This window comes from Macaca fascicularis, chromosome 7, assembly GCF_037993035.2.
Source record: "Macaca fascicularis isolate 582-1 chromosome 7, T2T-MFA8v1.1".
Classification (NCBI taxonomy): Eukaryota; Metazoa; Chordata; class Mammalia; order Primates; family Cercopithecidae; genus Macaca; species Macaca fascicularis.
Window position 1 is genome coordinate 100,578,440 of NC_088381.1, and position 27,519 is coordinate 100,605,958.

Genomic DNA, 27,519 nt, shown 5'->3' on the forward strand with positions numbered 1-27,519 from the left:
GTGAAGTCACCTTCCCAGAGAAGCTTTATTGAAAACCCAAACTAAAATAACTCCCCAGCTACTTTTGTCATATTACCCTATTTTATTTTATAGCTTTTATCACTGTCTGATATTTTCTTGTATATTTCATGTTTTGTTTCCAGCCTCTCATCACTCACATGCATACAAATGTGAATGTAAGTTCTATGAAAGTAGACATTTTATGTATCTTGCTCACTGCTATATCCCCACCACTGAGAGCACTGCTTGGCAAATAAAAGGCACTCAATACGTACATTTGGATGGACAGATCAATACTCGAATATTGATTATTACCACACCCCACTTGAACTTCCATCTTGTTTTAAAATGTTACAAAAATTATGCCTTCTTGGTCTTTTAAAATGTGTGCTCCCCAACCTGTAATGCCTATCCTCTCTTCTCTCCACCTTTCTTACCTTCAGCAACTTTCACAGCCTGGTTCTAATACCATAAATCCTAATCTGTCTGCTCCAGTTAATAATGATCTTTTTTATTCTCAAACTCAGTGCCTATAGTTTAGCATATATATCAATCACACCTTACATTTGGGTCATGGCCTCACTATTCTCAAAGCACATTCACCTCCCTTACCTTATTTGGAACATACTACAACCTGATGGGTTAGGTCTTACCTAAAACCTTTGCCTTGTATTTATTTCTCTCACTTTGAGGAATCAGTCTTCTCTTTGCCACCAGCTCTTAAGAACAGGTACATTTTATTACATGCCTCTTATCCACTAACGCTAATTCTGTAATGAAAAGTATGAAGTTTGGCACATAAATGATGCCCAATAAATGCTTATTGCTATGAAAATTATCATTTCCAACCTTCCCCCACAAAACAATGATCTCAAAGCAGCCAGACAAATGCATCTTCTAAAGAAGCATAGAGGTACCAGTATAGCCTCTCATTTTTTCCACTTACTCTATTTCTTATTAGACTATAGCTTCAGGCATTAACATTATCTGTACCTGAATACCTTGTACCTTCCAACTAATCATCACTGTTTTGCTTTATTATGTGTGCTTTCTGGAAGCAGAGTTTCTTTTTAGCTTAGCACAATGCCATATGTATTAGAGTCATTAATTAGCAAATGACCTATTTGATAAAAATGACAAAAAAGAGTAAAATCACCAAATACTGGATCCAAATGACCTCATACATAATTGCACTGGAAATTCTGGAGGTCATCAAGAAAATACTAGTAACATAAAGATATCACTGGATGAAAAGATCTATTCATTGATTCACTCATTTCTTTTCAGTCATTTGATAAAAATGAGAAGTAATTGATCATCAACAATTGTGGTCCCTAGTCTCTTGGCTACCAATTTCACTCCAGAATTACAACGTAAAATTTCTATTAATATTTTTATACTTTAAAAAGTCTACTCAGCTAGATTAATCATCTTATCTAAAAACTAAGTTTCTTTATTTCCTGTAGACTAGTGTTCTCAAACTTTAGCATGTATTGGAATCACTTATAGGGCTCGCTTCTTAAACCATAATTCATTGGGCATCACCCCAGAATTCCTGATTCAGAAGATTTATAGTAGTATCAGAGAATTTGTAGTTCTAAAGTTTCTGGGTGATGTGAATACTGCTTGGCCTGAGCACTGTACTCTGAGGACCCTTGTAGAAAATCTGGTCATAGGTAGCAGACAAAGAGCAGACAGCAAAACACGTGGAAAATTTTAGGAAACTGTTACAACTATGGGATGGAGCTGCTTTCTTGACTTTTTTTTTTTTTTTTTTTTGAGACAGTGTCTGTCTTGAAGCCCAGGCTGGAGTGCAATGGCACGATCTCAGTCCACTGCAACCTCCACCTCCTGGACTCATGTAACTCTCCTGCTTCGGCCTCCTGAGTAGCTGGGATTACAGGCACCCACCACCACACCCAACTAATTTTTGTATTTTTAATAGAGATGGGGTTTCACCGTGTTGGACAGGCTGGTCTTGAACTCCTGACCTCAGGTGATCCACCTGCCTCCTCCTCCCACAGTGCTGGGATTACAGATGTGAGCCACTGCGCCTGGCCCCTCCTGATAATATTTAAACTGGAAGTCACCTGTGTTCGTTCATGCTTCCCTTCTCTCTGTATGTTTCCTCACTCCAACTAGATTGAAGGCAGGTACATAATCATATAGGGAGATTGTACCTTCTTTGTTGTGCTTGCCACATAGAAGCCATGCTCAACTGATATTAAACTGTTCATCAGTTTAGAAGGTGAAGTCTAAAAGTGGGAATTGCTTCATAGGCTGTTTTTTGTTGTTGTTGTTGTTGTTGTTTTAATGTAACAGATCAGCTAAAGTCCCACCACTTTGTTCATATTGGCCTGCCTAATGATGTTTAATCAACCTACAAAGTTAAATTATGTAATAAATGTTGGAGACAAATTACTTTGGAGTTTCTCAGTTAAATTTGTTTCTTTCTGTTTTTAATATATACTTCGTTTTGGTGATTTCAAAGTATTATTTTCCTTCTCATCTCTCTTTTTTCCTAATCTGATTCTTTTTTTTTTTTTTTTTTTTTTTTTTTTTTGAGACAGAGTCTTGCTCTGTCACCCAGGCTGGAGTGCAGTGGCATGATCTTGGCTCGCTGCAAGCTCCGCCTCCCAGGTTCACGCCATTCTCCTGCCTCAGCCTCCCGAGTAGCTGGGACTACAGGTGCCCCCTACCTCGCCCAGCTAATTTTTGTCTTTTTATTTTTTAGTAGAGACGGGGTTTCACCTGTTAGCGAGGATAGTCTTGATCTCCTGACCTCATGATCTGCCCGCCTCGGCCTCCCAAAGTGCTGGGATTACAGGTGTGAGCCACCGCACCCGGCCTCTGAACTGATTCTTACATCTCATTTGCTGTAACAGTTCTTGGTGTAAATGAAGTTGTTCTTTTATTATAAGCTTATTTATATCCTTTTATAAACTGTATGACATTAAATGTCAAGTATGTGTATACAAGTAAATATAAGTAAATATCTATGTAATATGTTTGCATATATGCACATATTTGATACATAATGAAGACTAAATACCAGTGTTGAAAGTCTTAACTTCAATGGTATTAAACTGAAGCCAATGTGAAGAATAATATTGCACATTTGTTCAATAATATGATTGGTTTAAACAGTTTGAAAAAGTGACAGAGGAAGTCAGTAGAGGAATAAAACCCAAGTAAACCAAAACACACCCCTGTGCATTGCCACTGGTAAATTGAAAATCAAATTGACAGTTTGCAAATGTGAAACAAAAGTCTTCAGCCTATTGGTAACTACCTTATAATGTGGATCAGAGATCATTATAAGGGGGGGAAAAGACAGATAATGACCTCCATACTAATAGATTTAACCTGGCAAGATGAAATTGCCTAAAGATTAGCAAATTATAGGCAAATATGAAAGCATTTGGAATCCCTTTCTTAGGCATATTGATAGTTGTGTTTTTCTTTCTTTTTAAATTTTGTTTCCCTCTTCTTTATAGTTTTCTGGGAAGGCAATATGACTTGCGTGGGAACCAACATGATCTCATTAGATGTTAAGGAAAATGCTTAAAAATGGCAATAATGAAAAGCATTTCAAACTTTTCTGTTTCCAACTTCCTTTTCTAACTGTTTCACTCTCTCTCCCCAACATACCAGGCATTCCCACTGCCAGAGGCTACTTACTTGTTTTCCATTTTAACATACCTCTCAGCCTTCTACCCATATAACCACCACTACCCATCTTAGTCCATCTGGTTCACACCATTCCCCTGAAGATTTCATTGACTCTTTTAATAGTAACTTGCACATACTTCTGTTAGCACCTTCCTCTCTGAAGTATACTTGATATTACACTTATTTGTATAGTTTACTTCCAGTAGACTCTCAACTCCTTAAGGGAAAAAGGGAACTTGCTCCTTTTTGAAGCCTTCGTTCCTGAAACAGTGCCTAGCATATGGAAAGTGCAGTACACGTTTGAGGAGATCAGGGAGGTAGGGATGTGTTTGTCTTATTTCTGTGCTTTACTTAGGTTACTTACCTTGAGTTTCTGTTTCAAAGCACATTTTCTCTGAAATGAAGCCAAAAATAGTTATAATAATTGTTTGTTAATATCTATGCATATTTATGGAAATAATATAAACTACTGATTCTAAGAAACATTGCCAGCAAATCTACTGACTTTATTTATTAAGCATTTGTGATTATAAATGCATATGTATATTTTAATGGCTGTCATGGAAGCCCATTTATGTAGAAGAATGTTATTTTATTAATTATATCTTCTAGGTATAAAAAAGTACTGAAAAATATGCTGGCCATGTAAAATTTCCAATTTTCCCCTCCTTTTTAAAAGTAGCATTATTTCCCAAGTGCACATGTAGGATAAATTTTTAATTCAGAATGTAGACTAAGCCCTTTGTTCATTTAAAGTAAAAAAACCAAAAAAAACAAAAAAAACCCTGCAGAATTGTGAATATCCAAAAGTCAGATATTGGATATCAACAGTAACTGCCTTCTCCGTTTTTAAACCACTGTATTCATCTTGATTGATTCAAATTAAGATAGGAGTGGGGATCACCTAGATACTTAAATACTGGATACATTCTAGATACTTACAAAAAAATTTATGGCCAGTGATCTTTATGAAGAATTTCTCCCAGCAACCTCACGTGTCCTGTTTCAGAACTTTGAAAATGCCTATAAGGTGAATGAAGTCTATTTGTGGTGCTTTGCAAATGTTACCTGATGTGGCCTGTGCTAACTCTGCACATATCTTTAGTGCCATCCATTGTAAATTTTCATTCAGCTAAGAACTTTGGGACTTTTTGTTGGCTTAAGAAATACAGTTATTATGCTAGTTAACTTTATTTTAAAGAGAGTTTTGCAGAATTCAGTTCTGTGGCACAGAAACATCTCTTTCGATTTTTCTAGGCCTTGACTCTTAACAAGTTAACAAAACAGAAACAAAACCCCAAATCCTTAATATTAATATTTAGAGTACTCACTTGGGCCAATTTCATTTAGCCATAATGTTATCTTGAAGTGTTTAATATTGGGCCCCAAATTGGCAGGTATTACGTGGCCTTCATAGTATGACTTGCCCAAGAGTTGTTCTAGAGCAAGAGATAAATTGAAGGGTGTGTGTGGATGTGTGTGTGTGTTTGTGTGTGTGAGAGAGAAGAGACAGAGAGGAAGAGAGAGAAAGAGAACATGCGTGTGGGGTTGAGGGGAGACATTTGACAGGGTTGTAGAAGAGATGGAAACAATGCCTGTTGTCTTAGTAGGCTTAAGTTTTATCTTTGAATGTCTTAGGCATTTCTCCTCATTCAGCACTGAACCAATTAGTAGCAGCAGTAAAGAAATTTGTCAGACATAGTGATTACATCAGGACTTATATAGGAAAACAGTAATGAACTCTAGGAAAATAAATAAGGATAAGTTCAAGAAACATAACTGAAACTGCTGCACTGGTATAAATTGAATAATAAAATTTCTAGTCATATTTTGCCATAAATAGAGGTTTGGGAATTTGTCATTCTCTTTATTTAAAATTCAGAAATAGTAAAGGTACAGAGTTCTCTCATTTCAGAAATAATAGAATTCCAGCCATTACTGAGTTAGGGTCATTTAAATGGCTATAGCATGCATTGTATCAATAAGTGGAACATCTGTATGAAATGTCCACCTGCTGATCTAATACCCCCACTCCATGCACATTTCAGCGTACCACCCTTAATCATTTTAAGATTTCTTCTAATGAAGCCTTATCTAGATTAACATTTTAAGCACAAATACTTTCAGGCATTAAAACTCTCACACTAAATGAAATTGCATTGTCTTGTTTACCCTTGTTGATTAATAAGCAATCTGTTAACTGTTAGAACAGTCCAATTGTGGCAGTAGAAGATTAGTAATTCAGTGATGTTTGTGGATATAATCATCATTTCTCCTGAAGGCTCCGAATTAGAATATCACTTACATACTATCCGTAGGCAAAGAAAGGATATAATATTTTTAGACATGTGTACCCACTATTTTGCTTGAATCATTCAGTTTAGGGTCACTGCAGCAATACAAATGCTTCTGGGGGCAAAATGGTATTTTGATGCATGCATGTCCTTCTTAAATTGTGTGAATGTCTATTAAAAGAAACACGGCAACCAACAAATAGTGCAGTAATAATCCAGTATCTTAATTTTCGCTTTCAGAACATTATTGCTCTGTTAATCAAGCTTCGGAAGAGGAATATTTCTTATCTTTTTTTTCAGATAATAGATTTTATATATAAAAATTCTTTGCAATCTTATTTAACTTGTTCTCAGCCAGTAGAAAACTGAACTTTTTGCCTCCAAAGAATGTAGGAGTAAATTTGGAAAAATTCTGTTTCTTTTCAGAGGATTTTTGTATCTTTTGTGTTTCCTTTGACCTTATGTCAAAGCATTTCAATCTGTTTGGCATTCATCTGACCTAAGTGATTTATTTCATCAGACTGGAAATTGTTAATTACTCAGGTGTCAAGGGGGACCCTACATTTCAGAGGGATAAATCAGTGAAAAAGTGTGGAGGAATGGGATGCAGCTAAATTCTTTAGCATATTGGGCTTCTGTAGAAGGCCTCCATTCTAAAAGAGACATCAGAGCTCTTCTTATTGTCCTATTGTTGGTAGCTGAGTGTATCACTACAATTTGAAATTATGATGGAAGAAGGTGTTTCATGTTTTAGGGAACTTTGCCGTATAAACACTTATAGATTGGTTGCTCTCTATGTTGCAGTCCCTCTGTCGTGAAATCAAGCAACGACGTCGAGGAGTTGCCTCCATTCTGCGACTATGCCAGCATCTTTTGGATGACCGGGAGACTTGCAATCTGAATGCAGACCACCAGCCCATGCAGCTGATCATTGTAAATCTTGAAAGAAGGTGGGAAGCCATTGTCATGCAAGCCGTCCAGTGGCAAACACGTCTACAAAAGAAGATGGGAAAGGAATCTGTGAGTGATTTTTTTTTTAAGCATCATGGTCTCTCATTTTCTCAGACAAAAAATAATTCTTTCAGGCTTGGAAACTGTGTTCATCTTATAAACGGTTTTACTAACGAAGTGGTTTTGCCCTCTTACAAGTGGTTTTAAGTAACTAAAGCTAGTAGTTTTACTACTAACTAGCTGTCCACTAAATGAAACTCCATTTGTTGTAACACTGACATTTATTTGCCTTGCTAAAATGCTTTTAGTGTATCTCATTGTCTTTTTGAAAAAAATCACATGGAGGTTTTGCTTAACCTTACCAACCTAAGCCATTAATTCTTTCAATCATTCCTTCACTAACAATATTCATTAATCATACAATAACCCATGAATATTTTGCTAGAAAGTAGCTTAGTATTGTCAGAGCATTTGGAGCAATGTGTACGCTCTGCAGATAATACAATGAAATAAAGTATATTGTTTACCTTTCCCTGACATGACATAACATCATCTATTTGTACACTAATCTCCTAGTGTTCCTGCTTAGAGCTTCTTCTGATAGTTTCATTGCTGAGAATTGGCAAGTTTCCTCTTAGAGTTTTAATGCAGTGCTCAAAGTGGTGAGTAGAGATTCCTTTTAAGGATTTTCCAAATTGAGTACGGGTTTAAGCTGTTGCTAGATGAAGGAAATAGATATAACTAGAAGTTGTATCATTGTAATATACAATGCATATTTGTCCAGAGAGCCTTCATATCCTTTAAGAAAGGATTTATCGATAAAAAGATTGCATACTCCAAATGACCTTGAGGTCAGTGTCTATTAGTTGAAGGCCCAACTCCCATGTTTGACTTATATAAATGGAATACATACATACATACATATATACATAGAATGGGAAGTTTTCCTTATATGTTTATATTTTTCAGTTCTGTAACTTTGGAATGTTCAGGATCCAAAATTGAAAAATCAAATGTAAAAATCATGCTGCTGAAAAATTCTTTCCTCCTATGAATTCTGATTTTAACGAAGCCTTAATATCTGCTCTCTGATGTGTTTGGCACTTGGGACTGGGAACAGAAGGGACAATGAATCAGCAAGCCATCTAATTATTTTTGTATCTGTAGATATATTGAGTCTAGGGGGTGATTTTATCCTCAATAGTTCTGTTTAATTGTTTTAAGCTGAACTGTTAAATTTCTTAAGACTTCCAAGTTATTACTAGTAATCAGAGTCAACATAATTAGATGTCTTTTCTTGAAATGACCTGTTTATTGTAAAGCTATTTAGCTGGCATGTTTTTTGTTTGTTTTGAGAGTGTTTGGAGGGGCAGATGAGATTATTGTTATTACTTTCTATACTTTTAAGCCTGTAATAGTGGTAGTGGCCATAAGATATATGCAAAAATCAACTGCAGCAGGAAAAGTTGTGAAATTTTGGAAGCATTCAGGAGTCATGCTTTGGAGGAGTCAAAGTTGCGTTTCTTTGAGGATTTATTTGAAATCATATGATCAGGGGTTCTAGAGCAGTTCTCTGCAGACTACATGTAGACATTTTTATCCTATTTCTTTTTTTTTTTTTTTTTTAAGGATGGGATCTTGCTCTATTTCCCAGACTGGGGTACACTGGCCTGATCATAGCTCACTGCAACCTCAAACTCCTGGGCTCAAGTATCCCCCCACCTCAGCCTCTCAAGTAGCTAGGACTACAGGCATGTGCCACCATACCTGCCTAATTTTTATTTTACTTTTTGTAGAGACATGGTCTCACTATGTTGCCCAGGCTGGTCTCAAATTCTTGGCGATCCTCCCACCTTGGCCTCCCAATGTGCTGGGATTGCAGGTGTAAGTCACTGCACTCAGCCTTTTATCCTACTTCTATGGTGAAGGCTAGCTTTAGCTTTGAGGAAACCCTGGCTGCTTCTTAAAGGTTCAAACTACTACATACAGGCAGATTCAAATTGCAAACAGAGAAAGGTGTTTCCTTTTGTTTACGTTGACTGCTGAATGTGTAGACTGGAAAAATGAAGGTAGCAAATAAGGTCCTTTCTGCTGAAAAAAAGTTGAAAATCACTGTTGGAAAAGGAATGAAGAGAGTGAACTAATGCCAGCAAATACTGTAAGCACAGGATACATCATTCAGTGGGAGATATTTCTCTGCTTCTTTTCTCTGTTGGTTGAGTGAAGAGTCCAAGTTGCTTTGAAGTTGCCAATGTGGGAGGCTGCCTTTGCAGATAATCAGAAACCTCTAAGTTGGCTCTTCAGTTATCATACGTCCCCATTCCCATTTCATCCTTGCTTGTGCATTGGGACTTTCACTTCTTGATATGGTTTGTCTGTGTCTCCAACCAAATCTCATCTTGAATTGTAGCTCCCATAATTCCCAGGTGTTATGGGAGGGACCCAGTGGGAGATAATTGAATCATGGAGGTGGTTTCCCCCATACTGTTTTGTGATAGTGAATAAGTCTCATGAAATCTGATGGTTCTATAAGGGGAAACCCCTTTCACTTGGTTGTCATTCTCTCTTGTCTGCTGCCATGTAAGATGTGCCTTTTGCCTTCCACCATGATTGTGAGGCCTCCCCAGCCACATGGAATTGTGAGTTCATTAAACCTCTTTTTCTCTATAAATTACTCAGTCTTGGATATGTCTTTATCAGCAGTGTGAAAACAGACTAATACACTGCTTTATTCCCCCAGGGCCTGGGAAATACTTGGACATAGTAGGTCTACAAATAAGTATTTGCTGAATGAATGAGTACATGTGTTCATTTAATAAATTTTGTTTCATTCTGGCATTTGATTTGGAGTTACTGTATATTCTAAATTTTTACATTTTTTCACAAAGTAGCTGAGTGTTATGTTTCTATAAGAACACCAAGAAGATGATCTTTAATCTGTCTTGTTTAATAAGGCTTCCCCAGACTCCCAGACCTGTTTCCTAAACTCAAGGAGACTGTCAGTCTCTGAGTGGAGTCTAAGGAGGCTAAAGTGGCTAACATTGCTACAGGGCAGAATGCCAGAGAGGAAAGGACTACACAGACTAGGCACACCGGAGATATACAGAGGGATGTTCTCAAGTACTCAGCAGAAGGAACCACCTAAAAGGATTAGAGGGAACAGTCCCTGGAGCTTGCACAGAGCTAGAAATGGTTCCTTTTCCCTCACTCGTAGTAGAAACCCTCATCATTCACAAGGCATGTGATAGGGTACCAAGAAAGGTTTTTGCCTTAGTAATGGGGCAAACTTAGACTAAGTGCTGCTGTGGTCTTACCCAAAAAAACTTAAAAGCAAGACCTGAAAGGACCAAACTGTTTCAAAGTAATTTTACTATACTCCCAGGACAAAGCTCAAGAATATTTATAGGAATACAAATACCCAGCATACAACAAGATAAAATTTATAAAATTTGTAGTGTCTGACATCCAGTCTAAACCTACCAGGAATGGAAAGAAGCAGGAATAGTCAGCTGATGAGGAGAAGAATATTAATCAATATAAACTGATCCAGAAATGTCACAGAGTATAGAATTGGTAGACAAAAACATTAAAAGTTATTATACCCACATTCCATATGTTCAAGCTGCTGGAAAATATACTGATCATATTAAGTAGAGACATTAAAAAAATCTCTACCTGAAATCACATTATAAAGAGGAAAGCTATCATTACTGAGATGAAAAATACACTGGATGAGATTAACAGCCAATTAGACATCACAGAAGAAATAATTTGTAAACCTGAAAACATAGCAATAAAAATTGTGCAAAATGAAGCAGAAAGAAAAAAAGACAAAACAAAATAAAAACAGAGCATCAGTGATTTCTGAGGTATCTTCAAGCAGCCTAATTGAAGATTAGAATTAGAATCCCATAATAAAAGGAAGGTGGAAGCTGGGTGCTGTTGCTCACATATGTAATTCCAGCACTTTGGTAGGCTGAAGTGGGAGGACTCCTTGAGGCCAGGAGTTCAATGACAACCTGGGCAACATAACGAGACCATGTTTCTACAAAACGATACAAAAAGTAGGCAGGCATGAAGACACATGCTTGCAGTCCCAGCTACTTGGGAAGCTGAGGCAGGAGGATCACTTGAGCCTGAGAGGTTGTGGCTGCAGTGAGCTGTGTTTGTGCCAGTGCACTCCAGCCTGGATGACAGAGTCAGACCCTGTCTCAGAAAAATACAAATAGAAAGATAGTGGAACAAAATAACCTAGAATTATATATACAGAGAAAATATCATTCAAAAAGGAAGATAAAATAGTTTTCATTCATTAAAACCTGAAAATATTCATTACCCATGGACCTGTACCACAAGAAATGTGAAAGAGAGTCCTTCAACCAAATGGAAAATTCTATCAGATGGAAACCTGGAGAGGCACAAGGGAATGAAGAAGACTGAGAGTAACTGTGTGGGTTACTGTGAAATATTTTTTGTATTATTTAAATCTCTAAGTGGTAATAGGCTGCTTAAATCAAGTTAATAACAGCTTATTGTCTATGTATAACATATGTAGAAGTCAAATGTATGACAACAATATCACAATGGCCAGGAAGCAAGAAATGGAACTATGTGGTTTTTATTCTATGGGAGGTAGTATAATATCATTTAAAGTTTTTTTTTTGAAAAGGGGATTAAAGAAAAAAATAGACGTGTGATAAGATAAAATATATGCTTTTGGGTTTTTGTTTGTTTGTATTTTTAGATATGGGGTCTTATTCTGTTGCTCAGGCTGCAGTGCAGTGGCACAATCATGGATCACTGTAGCCTTGACCTCCTGGGCTCAAGCAGGTCTCCTGCCTGAGCCTCCAAGTAGCTGAGAATACAGGAGCATGCCAGTATACCCAGCTAATTTTTCTTTTTCTGTAGAGATGGGATCTCGCTATGTTGCCCAGGCTGGTCTCAAACTCCTAGCCTCAAGCAGTCCTCCCACCTTGGCCTCCCAAAGTGCTGAGATTATAGGCATGAGTCATCATGCCTAGCTTATAACTCTTTAAAAACATAACAAAAAGCTATAATTAATAGGCCAACAGAGGAAATTAATAGAATCATTTAAAAAAATAAAAGAAAAAGGGAATAAAAAATAGATACAATAAATAGAAGAATAGCAAAATGGAAGACTTAAAACAACTGCATAAATAATCCTGTTAAATGGGAATGGACTAAAAGCCCCAATTAAAAGGCAACAATTATCAGATTGGGTTTATAAAGCTCTACTAAGTTACATGTTGCCTATGAGAAACCCAATTTAGGCCAGATGTGGTGACTCACACCTGTAATTTCAGCACTTTGGGAGGCTGAGGCAGCAGGATCACTTAACCCCAGGAGTTTGAGACCAGCCTGGGCAACATGGTGAAACCCCGTCGCTACAGAAAAATAAAAATAAAAAATTAGCCGGGCATGGTGGCAGTGCACCTGTGGTCTCAGCTACCCACTACTCAGGAGGCTGAGGTGGGAGGATCACTTGCGGCCAGGAGGTTGAGGCTACCATGAACAGTGTTTGTGCCCCTGTACCCCAGCCTGGGCAACAGAGTGAGACTCTGTCTCAGCGCCAAAAAAAAAAAAAAAGGAAACCCACTTTAAACATAAAGATATAATAAAGCAAAGAGATGGAAAAATATATATTAAGCTAACACAAACAGAGTTGGAGTGGCTGTGTTAATAGTAAACAATGTAGATTTCAGAGCAAAGAATATTACAAATTATAAAGAAGTGCATTCTTAATGATTAGATGCCAATTAATCAAGAGGACATAACATTACTAAATGTTTATGCTCTAAAACAGAGCTTTAAAATACATAAAGCAGAAATTGATACAACTGTGAGGAGACAAAAAAAAAACAGACCATTTTGGGCAGAGATTCTAATACTTTTTCTTAATAGCTGATAGAGCAGAAAAGTCAGTAAAGATGTAAAAGACTTGGAATGATGGAATTATACTATAAAGCAATTTAATTGGCACTTAAAACACTCTATCCAAGGCTTTTATCAAAAGGACAATGAATAACAATTGTTGGTGAGGTGAGGGTGTAGAAAAAAGGGAACCCTTGTCCACTGTTGGTAGGAATGTAGATTGGTGTAGCCTCTGTGGGAAACAGTTTGGAGGTTCCTAAGGAAAGTGAAAATAGAACTACTATATGACCCAGAAATCTGTCTTGTGGGTCTATACCCAAGAGAAATGAAATCGCTGCGTCATAAGGATGTCTTTACTCACATGCTCATTGCATTATTATTTATCATAGCCAAGATACGGGAACAACTGAAGTGTCCATTAGATGAATGGAAAAATAAATTGAAAAAAATATATATGTATATATACATGCTTATACACATACATACACACAATGTAATATTTGGCCTTAAAAAAAAAAAGGAGATCCTGCTATTGGTGAAAACATGGATGAAACTGGAGGACATTACACGAAGTGAAATAAAACGGACACAGAAAGAAAAACATTACATGATCTCACTTATATATGGAATCCAAAAAGAAAAAAATGAAAGAAACAGAGAATCTAAAGGTACCAGAAATCAGGTACAAGGGAAATGGGATGATGTAGGTCAAAAGGTATGTAGTTTGAGTTATGGTCCGATTAAAAAATCTAGAGATCTAATGTACAATCTGAGATGATGGATATGTAAATTGGCTTGAATATAGAAGTCACTTCACTACATATATGAAAACATCATGTTGTACACAATATATACATGTAAAAATCAGTCATGCCATCCAGCAGCAGCAGAATATACATTCAATTGCACACCTAACATCTACTAAAACTCTCTTCTGAGCCACAAAACAAGTCTTAAATTTAAAAGAATTCAGCTAGGTGCAGTGGCTCATGCCTGTAAGCCCAGCACTTTGGGAGGCTAAAGCAGGAGGATGGCTTGAGCCTGAGACTAGCCTGAGCAATATATCAAGACTCCATATCTATTATTTTTTAATTAAAATAAGTCACATCATACAAAGTATGTTATTTGACTATAATAGAATTAGCTTAGAAATAAGTAATAGCAATATATTTGGAAAATCCTCAAATACGTGGAAGCTGAATAACACACTTATATACAACTCATGGGCCAAAGAAGAAATGAAAAGGAAATTAGAAAGTATTTTTAACTGAATAGTAACAAAATATTAAAATCTGTGGGTTGCCACCAAAACAATGATCTTAGTTTTCACCTTATGAAACTGTAAAAAGAAGACCAAATTAAACCCAAAGTAAATAGGAGAAAGAAAAGAATAAAATTAGAGCAGAAATCAGTGAAATAGAAGACAGAAAAAGTAATAAAGAAAAAAATCAATGAAATGAAAAGCTGGGGTTATTTTTGAGAAGACTAATGAAATTGATAAACCTCTAGCCAGACTGATTGGGAGAAAAAAGAGAAGAAATAAATTATCAGTATCAGGAATAAGAGACAGACATCACTACAGCTTCTACTAATAGTAAAAGAAGACTATCAGCCAAGATCACGCCATTGCACTCCAGCCTGAGCAACAAGAGTGAAACTTAGTCTCAAAAAAACAAAAAACAAAAAAAAAAAAAAGGAGAGGTATGAAGATAATTTTATGAATAATCTTTTATCTACTAAATACATTGAGTCATTAGTTTAAAACCTCCCTAGAAAGAAAATTTTCAGACCTAGTTGGTTTCATAGGTGAATTCTACCAAACATTTAAAGAATAAATAGTATTAATTTTATGCAAAGTTGTCCAGAAATTGAAAAGGAAAGAATATTTTTCATTCTCATTCCTTGGGCAAGCATTACCCAGATGTCAAAAAGACAATACAAGAAAACTGCTGGATGATATCCCTTATGAATGTCAATAAAAAGATTCTTAACAAAATTTTATCAAATCAAAAAGTATATAAAATAGAAACTACATCATGATATTGTGAGGTTTAGCCTAGAAATACAGAGTAGTTTAATACTTGAAAAAAATCGATGTAATTCATCATATTTGCACCCTAAGAGAGGAAAACCATTTGATTATCTCAATGCCGAAAAAGCATTTGCCAAAATCCAGTATCCCTCTTGATAAAAACTCTCAGAAACCTAAGGAAACAATGTCCAGGTGTGGTGGCTCAAGCCTGTAATCCCAACACTTTGGGAGGCCGAGGTGGGTGGATCACTTGAGGCCAGGAGTTTGAGACCAGCCTGGCCAACATGACGAAACCCCATCTCTACTAAAAATAGAAAAACTTAGCTGAGCATGGTGGTGCGCACCTGTAATCCTAGCTACTCGGGAGACTGAGGCAGGAGAATTGCTTCAACCTGGGAGGTGGAGGTTGCAGTGAGCCGAGATCATGCCACTTTGTTCCAGCCTGGGTGACAGAGAGCAATTCTGTATCAATAAAAGGAAGGAAAGGAAGGAAGGAAGGGAGGGAGGGAGAGAGGAAGGGAAAGAAAAAGAAAGGAAGAAAAGACCTAAGGAAAAACTTAATAAAGGGGATCCACAGCTAATCAACAGTTAACATTATACTCAATAGTAAAAAATAGAATACTTCTCCTCTAAGATCAGGAATAAGGCAAAGAAGTACAATTTCACTGTTTCTATTCAAAATTGTATTGGAAGTTTTAGCCCGATCAATAAAGCAAGAAAAAGAATTTAAGACATACCATTTGGCAATTAAGAAGCAAAATTATTTTTACTCAGAGATTCCAACACCATCTATGTAGAAACTGCTACAGAACTACAAAAAGATACTAAAACGAATAAGGGAATTTAACAAGGTTGTAGGATATAAAATCAATATATAAATGTCAATTATATTCTAGATACTATTGATAAATAATCATAAATTGAAATTTTTAAACATTCAATTTATAATATTAATAGTACATGAAATGCTTAGGGATGTATCTAGCGATAGATACGGAAGAACTATGCACACAGCTACAAAATACTGCTGAGAGAAATTATTAACAAATAATAACTAAATCAATAATAGACTATACTGAATTCATGGATCAGAGGACACAATATTAAGATATCAAATCTCCCGAAATTTATCTATAGAATTAATGTAATCCCAATGAAAATCTCAGTGTTTTTTTTTTTTTTTTTTTTGGTAAAAATTTGTAAGCTGATTCTAAAATTCATTCGGAAATGCAAAGGACATAGAATACCCAAAGCAACTTTGAGAAAGATGAGTTAAATTGGAGGATTTATACCTCCTGATATCAAGAGTTATAATAAAGCTACAGTAGTCAAGAAAGTACGGCATTGCTGTCAAGGTCAACAAATACATCAATGGAACAGAATAAATATTTCAGAAATAGAGCTACACATAAATGGTCAATTGATTTTTAACAAAAGTACAAAGGCAATTCAATGGAGAAAGGATAATCTTTCAACAAATGATCCTGGAACAATTGAATTTCCATATGCACAGACATAGATTGATCTATATAATGTACCATATAAAAATTAGCCAAAATAAGTAATTGACCCAAATGTAAAATGTAGAAAATTTTAGAAAAAAAAAATCATAGCATGAAATCTTTGTGATCACTGGAGCAATTACAAAGGGCAATGAGAAATCTTTTGAAAGTGATAGAAATATTCATGATCTTGTTTGTAGTGATCATTTTGTATGTGTATTCTTATATCAAAACATAAAATTGTACACTGTAATATGTATAATTTATTTAAATTATACCTCAATAAAACTGTTAAAAAAAAAAACACATATTCAGAATTTTAGTTACAAAGGAGTTGGTAGATTACCCTGAAGCCTGGCAGTGAGTATCACTGTCTTGGAATAAGTAAATGAAAATGGGCATTTCTTTTCTGAAGAACCAAACAATACTAATAACAGCTAACATATCGCACTTGATATATATCAGGCAATATTAAGTCCTTTAAGGTTCTTAATAACCATATAATTTACGTGCCATTATCCTCTATTTTACAGAAGAAAAAATATTAAGGCAAAGAAAATTTCAGCAGCTTTTCCCGAGTTACCACCTGGTTTGTAACTCATTTGAGATTTGAACCTGGGAGTTCTGGCTTCAGAGTCAGTGTCCTGAATCAACATCCTAAACTGCCTCTCTAGGACAAAGCCTTCTTTAATGATAAGAATGGTACATATGCAGTCACTTTTAAATCAAGTAAATGAACAAGACTTTTATAAATACAAATTAAGTGACTTAGATTTGGAAATTAGGTGATTCTATTTTCAATATATTTTGGGAAGTTATGGATCAAATTTTCTTATCACATGTGACATACGGAGAAGTTTTAATTGTCAAAAATTATATCTAAATGGACTATGAAAAGCAATAATTTCTTATGAGAACTTTAAGAAAATGGAGTAAGCAAGCACTTTCCCTTTTAAAGTGCTGGAGAAAATAGAGAAGAGGATTTGGGCTGCTGTGTGAATTGGCTGACCACTGATAGTTCACTGACACTTATTTAAGCATTTCCTCGAAGTACATGGGACTTTCTTATTAAATTCACACATGCCTTACAGAAACTCATGACATTTATGGAATTTGTAGTAAGAAGGACAGTTTTCCAGCAGTGATTTGTATATACCACAAATCAAATTTCTCTTCTCAAATGCCATCTTAACAAACTTCTCTACTGAACAGGTTCAGTCTAGTATACACAATTTCCTCAGGGGAATCTGCATAATTGCTATCACAAGAGGGTGTTAGACGTTGTGAGGAGACATGTTTCTCAGTTTTTAATTTTTTTCCATATTAGTTTTATTTGTCTAATTTACTGCTGAAGATCCCTCTAAAAAGCCATGTGGCATATCTTAAGTGTCACTCACCAAGAGAGTCGGGCTGTTGTATTACTTGCTAACAGCATTGAACATGTACTGTTTCTCAGTTGCTGTGTTACCACTTTTAATACATTGTGTTATTTAATCTTCATAACAACTGAAGATGAAGAAACTAAATTTTTGGTAGATTAAATAAATTATACAAAGTTATATAGCCAGCAGGTAGAGAAAGATGTGGATGCAGGCATATCAGACTCCAAGATGTAAAGTTCTTTTAGCTCTTAAAGGGTTTATTGATAACGATTTCTTGCCTTTCTTCCCACTAAGACTACTTTGGTTGTTTAGCATATCTGTGTTAATGATTTATATTTTTATTCTTTTTATTGGAGACTGCCTGGAATTCCTTTTTGAATTGAATACAAGAAGAATCATATAAATGATTGATAGCACAGTAATTTTCGTTAATATACTATTTTCATTAGTCAGTTCTAAGGACTTTTGCATGACATATTAAAGATCTGCAGACTCAAGTTAGACTGGATTGAATTAGAGAACACCAGTTGGAAATAAATCCAATGCTTCCCTCCATACTTGTTCGTTGGCTCTTTTTTCTCTATTACATGTCCTTCCAATGAAAATTGGCTCTTACATAAAGAGTTGGATTCATCAGAAGAAATACATGAATAGAGTTAACTATTGGTATTATTTGGAAAAATTTCAAACCCAAGAATGAGAAATAACTAAATAAAGAAGGTAAATCTTGAGAGGGAAAACATTTCTTTTAAATAATTGAAGTTAAAAATTAAATTTTGAATTGAGAAAGTTTAAATAATTAAATGATAAGTTACAGTTTAGATCTTTTTTATTTTTTATTATTTTTTGTTGTTGTTGTTGAGACAGAGTCTTGCTCTGTCGCCCAGGCTGGAGTGCAGTGGCACAATCTCACCTCACTGCAAGCTCCGCCTCCCAGGTTCACGCCATTCCCCTTCCTCAGCCTCTCGAGTAGATGGGACTACAGGCGCCTGCCAACACGCCTGGCTAATGTTTTGTATTTGTTAGTAGAGACAGAGTTTCACCATGTTAGCCAGGATGGTCTCAATCTCCTGACCTCCTCGTGATCCGCCTGCCTCGGCCTCCCAGAGTTGGGAGCCACAGCGCCCAGCCTACAGTTTAGATTTTTAATATGTATTTTTATGAATGAAATACTTTGGATAATGGCATCATATATGATCATTCAATGTTTTTTACTTTTAAAATATTATCAAAAGTAATAGAATGAGTCCTATGTAAAACTCTCTTGAGTTTCCTGTTGGCAATTTTCTTGAATCCAAAGACAAAATTGAAGGGAAAAATGATCTGACAGTTAATATATGTGTGAATCTTATTTGGACAAGTACTTGCAAAGTGTTGTAAATATAAGGCTCTTTGAGTGTTGGTTGAAAATAGTATGGGATTTTGCCATAAATATCCTTGCTCTGCCAGTCTTTGAAAGATCTTTGTACAGGACAACTTCTTTCTCTCACAACTTTCCCAGTTCAGATTCTTACATCATCTGCACCATATAAATGAATGCTATACTTATTTGGAGACAGTCAAACCAACCAAGACATAAACTAATAAGTAAAAGGACACAAATTTCTCTTTAGTTTTCAGAAATATGAGAATGTGATTTAAAAAAATAACTGGTGAAGACACAGGTATCATTCTCAGAAAATGAAAATGTTTTGACAAAGTGTTATATTACATTTATTGATGATGTCCCCAAGTAATGTCCAATTCAATCCTCGATTTTTTAAGAAAATGTTCTGGGGTCATTTCTAACAACTGAGGACGCCACTGCCCTTGAGTGGGTGCATCTGGGGAGACAGTAACAATGCATGAAACAACCCTGTATGCAGACAGATTTTTCCACAAATGCCAGCAGCGTCCCCATTGGAAAACACTTTGCTCTGTAACCATTTTGGTGCACTCTTACTTTCATGTTCATGCTGAGGACAGATCTCTGATAATATACATCTGTAAAGTACTCAATACAGCTCTACTTAGCCCTCGGAGGGACCCAAACCTTTATCTTAAGAGCAAGAAAAATTTACCTTTCCTATCTGTTTCCTTACCTCTCTAACTCTCATATAAGTCTTCTGAATGGTCCTATCACTGTTTTCTGATTTCAGACAAGTAGTTATCAGTAGCAAGTAAATTATTCTTGCTTTTCAAGTAAATGTTTTAAACAGAAATAATTTGGATTCCTTTGAAATATTTTTATTTCAATGAGTGTGTTTTTGAATCCTTTGTGAATTTAGGGTTTTAAGTTTTTATTCTTTGTACAAATGTATTTTTTTCTTTTGCCCTGGCACTCCAGAACTCCAACATTGAAAACAGAACGTTGTGTCCAGAGAAACCTTACACATTTATTGGCCCCAAAAGTACATAACACATCTAGCCACATAATTGAAAATAATAAGGCCACGATAAATGGGATGGCCCCAGGGTAAAACACCCAAAGGATTCAATTGGTGTCACTTCGCATCAGTGTCCATGCATCATGGTAATTGAGGTAACATAACCAATTACCACATTTTAATTAGAGTTCTAAGAACTCGAGGAAATTTGCAATGATCAGACATCTCACTTTACAGAAGAAAAGAAAGAAACAATGAAAGGAAGGGGAGGAACCCCACACTTTTTCTGCCTCTCAATCTTATTATTTGGTGATGCATATATTAAGATAAATAGCATTCTTATCCTAATCTGACTAATGATTTCAGAAATTTATGACCAAAGAAATTCTCTAGATTGTGACCTTGGCTTATAATTTCATTTTCCATCTAGGTGTACCTCAACATTGTAAGTTGGGGATTCATTCTAAGTTTTTAAGTCAGTGTCTGAACACAGTGACACATTATTAAATACATATTTATCTGGGTTTGGTTGCTGAACAAAAATAGATCTAGATTTCACCCCCCAAAAAATTAAAAGCAAACAGAATTACTACATTTAGAAAATAATTTTGACTTGTGGCAATTATTTTTATAAGGCTAGAGTTTAAGTGAAAAACCTCCTGTAAAATTTTAGTGCTGCTACATAATCAAGTAATTATGTAATTACTTGTACTTAATTACTTACAAGAGAGATCGCTGTTAAAAAAAAAGTCTTTATACATGTCAAAAACAGCTCTCTTCTTTAGAGTATTTCTAGATAAGCTTCAAATACCAAAAAGCTCTTTTAAAGTAATCTCCAATAAATTTATTTTTCTTTCATAAATCCCTTACCATTTTTTTCAAATATATGAAAGTATATTACATAGAGATCTATATGCCCTCCCTCCTGTTTCCACTTATTACAGCCAAAAACAAACCTGTCATTCCAAATCCTTGGGAGGCTGAAACAGGAGGACTGCTTGAGCCTACGAGTTCAAGGATGCAATGAGCTGTGATTATACCACTTCATTCTAGCCTGGGCAACAGAGTGAGACCCCATCTCAAAAAAGAAGGTGGGAAGGAAGAAATAATTTTTGAATTACACATGAAGGGCTTGATATTAAATATAAGAATATAAGACATGTATCCTTAATGTGACAGTTTCCAGTAGACAGAGTAGATTTTCAAGAAAGCTGGGAATTTTCTTAAGTATTAGAATATGGTGATTAAGAGCTGGGGCCAGACTCTCTCTCACTTAGTAGCTGTGTGATCATGGCAAATTATTTAACTTCTGTGTGCCTCAGTTTCTTCATCTGTAAGATAGAGATAACAATGATAAACTATAAAAACCCTAGAAGGGAAAGTCAAGATGGCCAATTAGAAGCATTTGTGGTCTGTGGCCTGTGAAACTCACGGAAAGGAATGAAAAGGGGCAAGGGAATTCAGCACCTTCAACTTATATATCCAGGATCTCACATTGGAACTAACTAAGCAAACAACTCAACCCATGCAGAATGAAGAAAAGCAGGGGGTGAGGGCAACAGCCCACCTGGGAGTGGCACGGAGCCAAAGGAACCCCCACCCTCAGCCAAGGGAAGCAGTGAGTGAGTGTGCAACCCCACCCAGGAAACCATGCTTCTCCCATGAATCTTTGCAACTGGCAAATCAGGAGATCCCCTTGTGAGCCCACATTACCAGGTCTTTGGGTCCAAGACACAGAGCTGTGTGGAGTCTCAGCAGAGCAGCCACTCGGGCACAAATAGAGACCCGGGAGTTTTACAATTCTGGCCCTGGCATCCCTGGCAAGGCAGGAAATCCATCCATACATATCCCTAGGAAGGATGCTGAATTCAGGGAGCCAAGCAGTGTCATTCTGCGGACCCCACTTCCACAGCACCTCACAAGTTAAGACCTACTAGCTTGGAATTTTAGTCAGCCAACAACAATGGGCTGGAGTCTGACTGAGACAGGACCAAGTTCCTGTGGGGAGGGGCAGCCACCATCTATGTGGTTCAGTAGACTCAGCCATTCCAGCCTGCCGCCTTTGGAGAAAACAAACCATATGAACAAGGAAGGGTCCTCTACAGTGCAGCACACCTGCCTTGTCAGATCATGGCCAGACTGCTTCTTTAAGCAGAACCTCAATCCGTTCCTCCTCACTGGGTGAGATCTCCCTGTAGAGGCTTTGGCCACTCCAGCAAGGGTTCTACAGACAGAGCTCTGATCTCTCCCTGGGATGGAGCTCCTGTGCGTAGGGGCAGCCGCCATCTCTGCAGTTCAGTTGACTCAGCCATTCCAGCCTGCCAGCTTTGGAGAATACAAACTGTCTGGACGAGGAAGGGTCTCTCCGAATGCAACACACCTGCTCTACCAAACAGCAGCCAGATTGCTTCTTTAAGTAGATCCCTGATCCCATTCCTCCTGACTGGGTGAGACCCCAACAGGGATCTCCAGCCACCTTCTACAGGTGTGTTTGGGCCGGCAACAGGTCAGTACCCTACTGGAATGGAGCTTCCAGAGGAAGGAGCTGGCTGTCATCTTTGCTGTTTCACAGCCTTCACTGTTGATACCTCCAGGTACAGGAAAAGACGAGCCAACTAGGGCCTGGAGTAGACCCCCAGCAAACCACAGCAGCCCTGTGCTAGAGTGGCCTGACCATTAAAAGAAAAACGAACAGAAAACAACAATATCAACAATAAGACCCCACAAAAACCCCATTCAAAGGTTAGTATCCTCAAAGATCGAAGGTAGATAAACCCACAAAATGAGAAAGAATTGATGCAAAAATACTGAAAACTCAAAAAGCCAGAGTGCCTCTTCTCCATATGACTGCAGCACCTCTCCAGCAAGGGCACAGAACTGGGCTGAGGCTGAGATGGTTGAATTGACAGAAGTAGGCTTCAGGAGGTGGGTAATAATGAACTGAGCTACAGAAGCATGTTGTAACCCAATGCAAAGAAGCTAAGAATCGTGACAAAACAGTATAGGAGCTGAAAGCCTGAAAAGCCAGTTTAGAGAGGGACATAACTGACCTAATGGAGCTGAAAAACACAACATGATAACTTCACAATGCAATCACAAGTATGAATAGCAGAATAGACCAAGTGGAGGAAAGAATCTCAGAGCTTGAAGACTATCTTTCTGAAATAATACAGGCAGACAATAATAGAGAGAAAAGGAATGAACAAAACCTCGGAGAAATATGGGATTATGTAAAGAGACTGAATCTACAACTGATTGGGGTACCTGAAAGAGACAGGGAGAATGGAACCAAGTTGGAGAACATGCTACAGGCTATCATCCAGCAGAACTTCCCCAACCTAGCAAGGCAGGTCAACATTCAAATTCAGGAAATGCAGAGAACCCCAGTGAGATATTCCATGAGAAGATCAACCCCAAAACACATAATCATCAGATTCTCCAAGATCAAAATAAGGGAAAAAATGTTAAGGGCAGCCAGAGAGAAAAGCCAGGTCACTTACAAAGGAAACCCATCAGACTAACAGTAGACCTCTCAGCAGAAACCCTACAAGTCAAAAGAGATTGGGGGCTAATATTCAACATTCTTAAAGGAAATAATTTTCTTTTCTTAATTAATTTATTTATTATACTTTAAGTTCTGGGATACATGTGCAGAACATGCAGGTTTATTACGTAGGTACACATGTGCCGTGGTGGTTTGCTGCACCCATCAACCTGTCATCTAGACATTATACACCCCTCATACATTAGGTGTTTGTCCTAATGCTCACCATCCCCTTGCCCCCGACTCCCTGACAGACCCTGTTGTGTGATGTTCCCCTCCCTGTGTCCATGTGTTCTCATTGTTCAACTTCCACTTGTGAGTGAGAACATGTGGTTTTTGGTTTCCTGTTCTTGTGTTAGTCTGCTGAGAATGATGGTTTCCACCTTCATCCATGTCCCTGCAAAGGACATGAACTCATTCTTTTTTATGGCTGCATAGTTCCATGGTGTACATGTGCCACATTTTCTTTATCCAGTCTATCATTGATGGGCATTTGAGTTGGTTCCAAGTCTTTGCCATTGTGAATAGTGCTGCAATAAACATTAAACATATGTGTGCTTGTGTCTTTATAGCAGAGTGATTTATAATCCTTTGGGTATACACCCAGTAATGGGATTGCTGGGTCAAATGGTATTTCTGGTTCTAGATCCTTGAAGAATCACCACACTGTCTTCCACAATGGTTGAACTAATTTACACTCCCACCAACAGTGTAAAAGCATTCCTATTTCTCCAGAGCCTCTCCAGCATCTATTGTTTCCTGACTTTTAATGATCACCATTATAACAGGCATGAGATTGTATCTCACTGTGGTTTTGATTTGCATTTCTCTAATGACCAGTGATGATGAGCTTTTTTTCATATGTTTGTTGGCTGCATAAATGTCTTCTTTCGAGAATTGTCTGTTCATATCTTTCATCCACTTTTTGATGGGGTTGTTTGGTTTTTTCTTGTAAATTTGTTGAAGTTCCTTGTAGATTCTGGATATTAGCCCTATTAGTCAGATACATATATTGCAAAAATTTTCTGCCATTCTGTAGGTTGCCTGTTCACTCTGATGATAATTTCTTTTGCTGTGCAGAAGCTCTTTAGTTTAATTAGACCCCATTTGTCAATTTTGGCGTTTGTTGTAATTGCTTTTGGTGGTTTAGTTATGAAGTCTTTGCCCATGCCTATGTCCTGAATGGTATTCCCTAGGTTTTCTTCTAGGATTTTTATGGTGTTTGGTTTTATGTTTAAATCTTTAGTCCATCTTGAATTAATTTTTGTATAAGATGTAAGGAATGGGTCCAATTTCAGTTTTCTGCACATGGCTAGCCAGATTTCCCAGCACCATTTATTAAATAGGGGATCCTTTCCCCATTGCTTCTTTTTGTCAGGTTTGTTCAAGATCAGATGGTTTTAGATGTGTGGTGTTATTTTGAGGTCTCTGTTCCATTCTATTTGTCTATATATCTGTTTTGGTACCAGTACCATGCTGTTTTGGTAACTTTAGCCTTGTAGTATAGTTTGAAGTCAGGTAGCATGATGCCTCTAGCTTTGTTCTTTTTGCTTAGGATTGTCTGAACTCTAAGGACTCTTTTTTGGTTCCATATGAAATTTAAAGTAGTTTTTTCTAGTTCTGTGAAGAAATTCAATGGTATCTTCATGGGAATAGCATTGAATCTGTAAATTACTTTGGGCAGTATGGCCATTTTCGTGATACTGATTCTTCCTATCCATGAGCATGGAATGTTTTTCCATTTGTTTATGTCCTCTCTTATTTCCTTGAGCAGTGGTTTGTAATTCACCTTGAAGAGGTCCTTCACGTCCCTTATTAGTTATATTCCTAGGTATTTTATTTTCTTTGTAGCAATTGTGAATGGGAGTTCACTCATGATTTGACTCTCTTTGTCTATTACTGGTGTATAGGAATGCTTGTGATTTTTGCACACTGATTTTATATCCTGAGACTGCTGAAGTTGCTTATCAGCTGAAGCAGATTTGGGGCTGAGATGATGGGGTTTTCTAAATGTACAATCATGTCATCTGCAAACAGAGGTAATTTGACTTCCTCTCTTACTATTTGAATATCCTTTATTTCTTTCTCTTGCCTGATTGCCCTGGCCATAATTTCCAATATTTTGTTGAATAGGAGTGGTGAGAGAAGGCATCCTTGTCTTGTGCTGGTTTTCAAATGGAATGCTTCTAACTTTTGCCCATTCAATATGATTTTGGCTATGGGTTTGTCATAAATAGTTATTATTTTGAGATATGTTTCATCGATACCTAGTTTATTGAGTATTTTTAGCATGAAGTAGTGTTGAATTTTATCGAAGGCCTTTTCTGCATCTATTGAGATAATCATGTGACTTAATAAAATAATTTTCAACCCAGAATTTAATATCTGGCCAAACTAAGCTTCATAAGCAAAGAAGAAATAAAATCTTTTCAGACGAGCAAATGCTGAGGGAATTCATCACCATCAGGCCTGCCTTACAAAAGATCTTGAAGGAAGCGCTAAATATGGAAAGGAAAAAATGTTACTAGCCATTACCAAAACATACTGAAGTACACAGACCAGTGACACTATGAAGCAACCACATAAACAAGTCCACAAAATAACCAGATAGCATCATGATGAAAGGATCAAATTCACACATAACAAATACTAATCTTAAATGTAAATGGACTAAATGCCCCAATTAAAAGACAGAATGCAAGCTGGATAAGGAGTCAAGACCCGTCAGTATGCTGTCTTCAAGAGACCCATCTCACATGCAGAGACACACATAGGCTCAAAATAAAGGGATAGAGGAAAATTTACCAAGCAAATGGAAAACAGAAAAAAGCAGGGGTTACAATCCCAGTTTCTGACAAAACAGTTTAAACTGACAAAGATTTAAAAAGACAAAGAAGGGCATTATATAATGGTAAAGGACCCAATTCAATTTTAAAAAGCTAACTGGCCAGGCGCGGTGGCTCAAGCTTGTAATCCCAGCACTTTGGGAGGCCGAGATGGGTGGATCACGAGGTCAGGAGATTGAGACCATCCTGGCTAACACGTTGAAACCCCGTCTCTACTAAAAAAAAAAATACAAAAAACTAGCCAGGCGAGGTGGCGGGCGCCTGTAGTCCCAGCTACTCAGGAGACTGAGGCAGGAGAATGGCATAAGCCCATGAGGCAGAGCTTGCAGTGAGCTGAGATCCAGCCACTGCACTCCAGCCTGGGCGAAAGAGCGAGACTCCATCTCAAAAAAATAATTAATTAATTAATTAATTAATTAAAAAAAATAAAAAAGCTAACTATCCTAAATATATATGCACCCAATACAGAAGCACCCAAACTCATATAGCAAATTCTGGGAGACCTACAAAGAGACTCAAACTCCCACACAATAGTAGTGGGACACTGTAACACCCCACTGACAGTGCTTGAGAGGTCATTGAGACAGAAAATTAGCAAAGATATTCAGGACCCGAACTCAGCTCTGGATCAAGCAGACCTGATAGGTACCTACAGAACTTTCCACCCCAAAACAACAGAATATACATTCTTTAAACCAACAAAGATTAAAAAAGACACAGAAGGGCATTATATAATGGTAAAGGGTTCAATTCAATAAATAAAGCTAACTATCCTGAATATATATGCACCCAATACCGAAGCACCCAAATTCATAAAGCAAGTTCTTGGAGATCTACAAAGAGACTCAAATTCCCACACAATAATAGTGGGAGACTGTAACACCCCACTGACAGTACTAGACAGATCACTGAGACAGAAAATTAGCAAAGATATTCGGGGCCTGAACTCAGCTCTGGATCAAGTGGACCTGATAGATGTCTACAGAACTCTCCACCCCAAAACAACAGCATATACATTCTTCTCATTGCTACATGACA

General features: G+C 37.0%; 1 protein-coding gene across 6 annotated transcripts in view; it reads left to right on the top strand.

Annotated features, from left to right (window-relative positions):
- The window catches only part of AKAP6 (A-kinase anchoring protein 6), a 527,913-nt gene that overhangs the window by 457,055 nt on the left and 43,339 nt on the right, over nt 1-27,519 (top strand). For all 6 annotated transcript variants that reach the window (XM_015453690.4, XM_073997217.1, XM_005561045.5 and 3 more), the window contains one exon: nt 6,771-6,986. In XM_015453690.4, the coding sequence (XP_015309176.3) occupies nt 6,771-6,986 (216 nt within the window). The remainder of the gene's footprint in view (nt 1-6,770; nt 6,987-27,519) is intronic.